Raw genomic sequence first — 921 nt, 5'->3', positions numbered from 1 at the left:
GCATTGAGTTTTCCCAAGTTCCTTACACATTTTCACTAAACCTTGCTGGAAGGCAGACCTTCGGCAAACTTAGTCGATTTTGTCAAATCTTATGCACCTCACTTTCCATATTGATTTTGAAACAATTATTTTACCCATAATCATCCCGATGGGACTTCACATGTCCAAAATATAACCTTACTACTCCTTTAACTCATTCATACGTAAGTCGAATTTACGGGGTGTTACATGTAGGCCCAGAGTGCATCATCTAGCTTTTTCGCCCAATCAGTTCTTGTGGAGTTCACGGTCTTGGTTAGTACACTCTTTATTTCTCTATAAGATACTTCGACCTGTCCACTGGTCTGAGGATGATATGGGGTTGCCACCTTGTGGCGTACATCGTACTTTGCTAGCAATTTCTCGAAGGCTCGATTGCAGAATTGAGTGCCTCCGTCACTGATAATAGCTCTCGGGATCCCGAAACGAGTGAATATATTCTTCTTCAAAAACCCCACCACCACTCTTGCATCATTTGTGGGGAGTACTGCAGCTTCCACCCATTTGGATACGTAATCTACAGCAACAAGTATGTACTTATTGCCAAATGAGCTGACAAAGGGGCCCATGAAGTCTATCCCACATATATCGAACACTTCAACCTCTTGAATTAGGTTCATGGTCATCTTATGGAGACGGGAAATGTTCCCCATTCACTAACATTAATCACAGTCCTTCACCCATTGATGTGCATCTTTAAACACTGTAGGCCAATAGAACCCAGCTTCTAGAACTTTTGCTGCCATCCTGACTCCTCCAAAATGTTCGCCATATGCCGATGCATGACATGCCTGCAAAACAGAAGATTGTTCTATCTCGGGGACACACCTTCGGATCATATTGTCAACATAAATTCTAAACATATAAGGTTCATCCCAGTAG

The 921-nt window shown here is 42.5% G+C and overlaps 1 protein-coding gene across 1 annotated transcript; it reads right to left on the bottom strand.

Moving 5' to 3' along the window:
- Window positions 1-224: 224 nt before the first annotated feature.
- Window positions 225-692, bottom strand: LOC138881625 (uncharacterized). The gene has a single exon (XM_070161867.1). The coding sequence runs from the start codon at window positions 690-692 to the stop codon at window positions 225-227; it is 468 nt and encodes a 155-aa protein (XP_070017968.1).
- Between the last annotated feature and the right edge of the window lie 229 nt (window positions 693-921).

Source organism: Nicotiana sylvestris, chromosome 11 (assembly GCF_000393655.2).
Source record: "Nicotiana sylvestris chromosome 11, ASM39365v2, whole genome shotgun sequence".
Lineage (NCBI taxonomy): Eukaryota > Viridiplantae > Streptophyta > Magnoliopsida > Solanales > Solanaceae > Nicotiana > Nicotiana sylvestris.
The sequence above is the reverse complement of the archived record's forward strand: the minus strand, read 5'-3'. Positions and strand labels throughout refer to the sequence as shown.

What these genes read in the sequence shown, in the direction of transcription:
- LOC138881625 (XM_070161867.1), bottom strand. Translation starts at nt 692, where the DNA reads ATGGGGAACATTTCCCGTCTCCATAAGATGACCATGAACCTAATTCAA.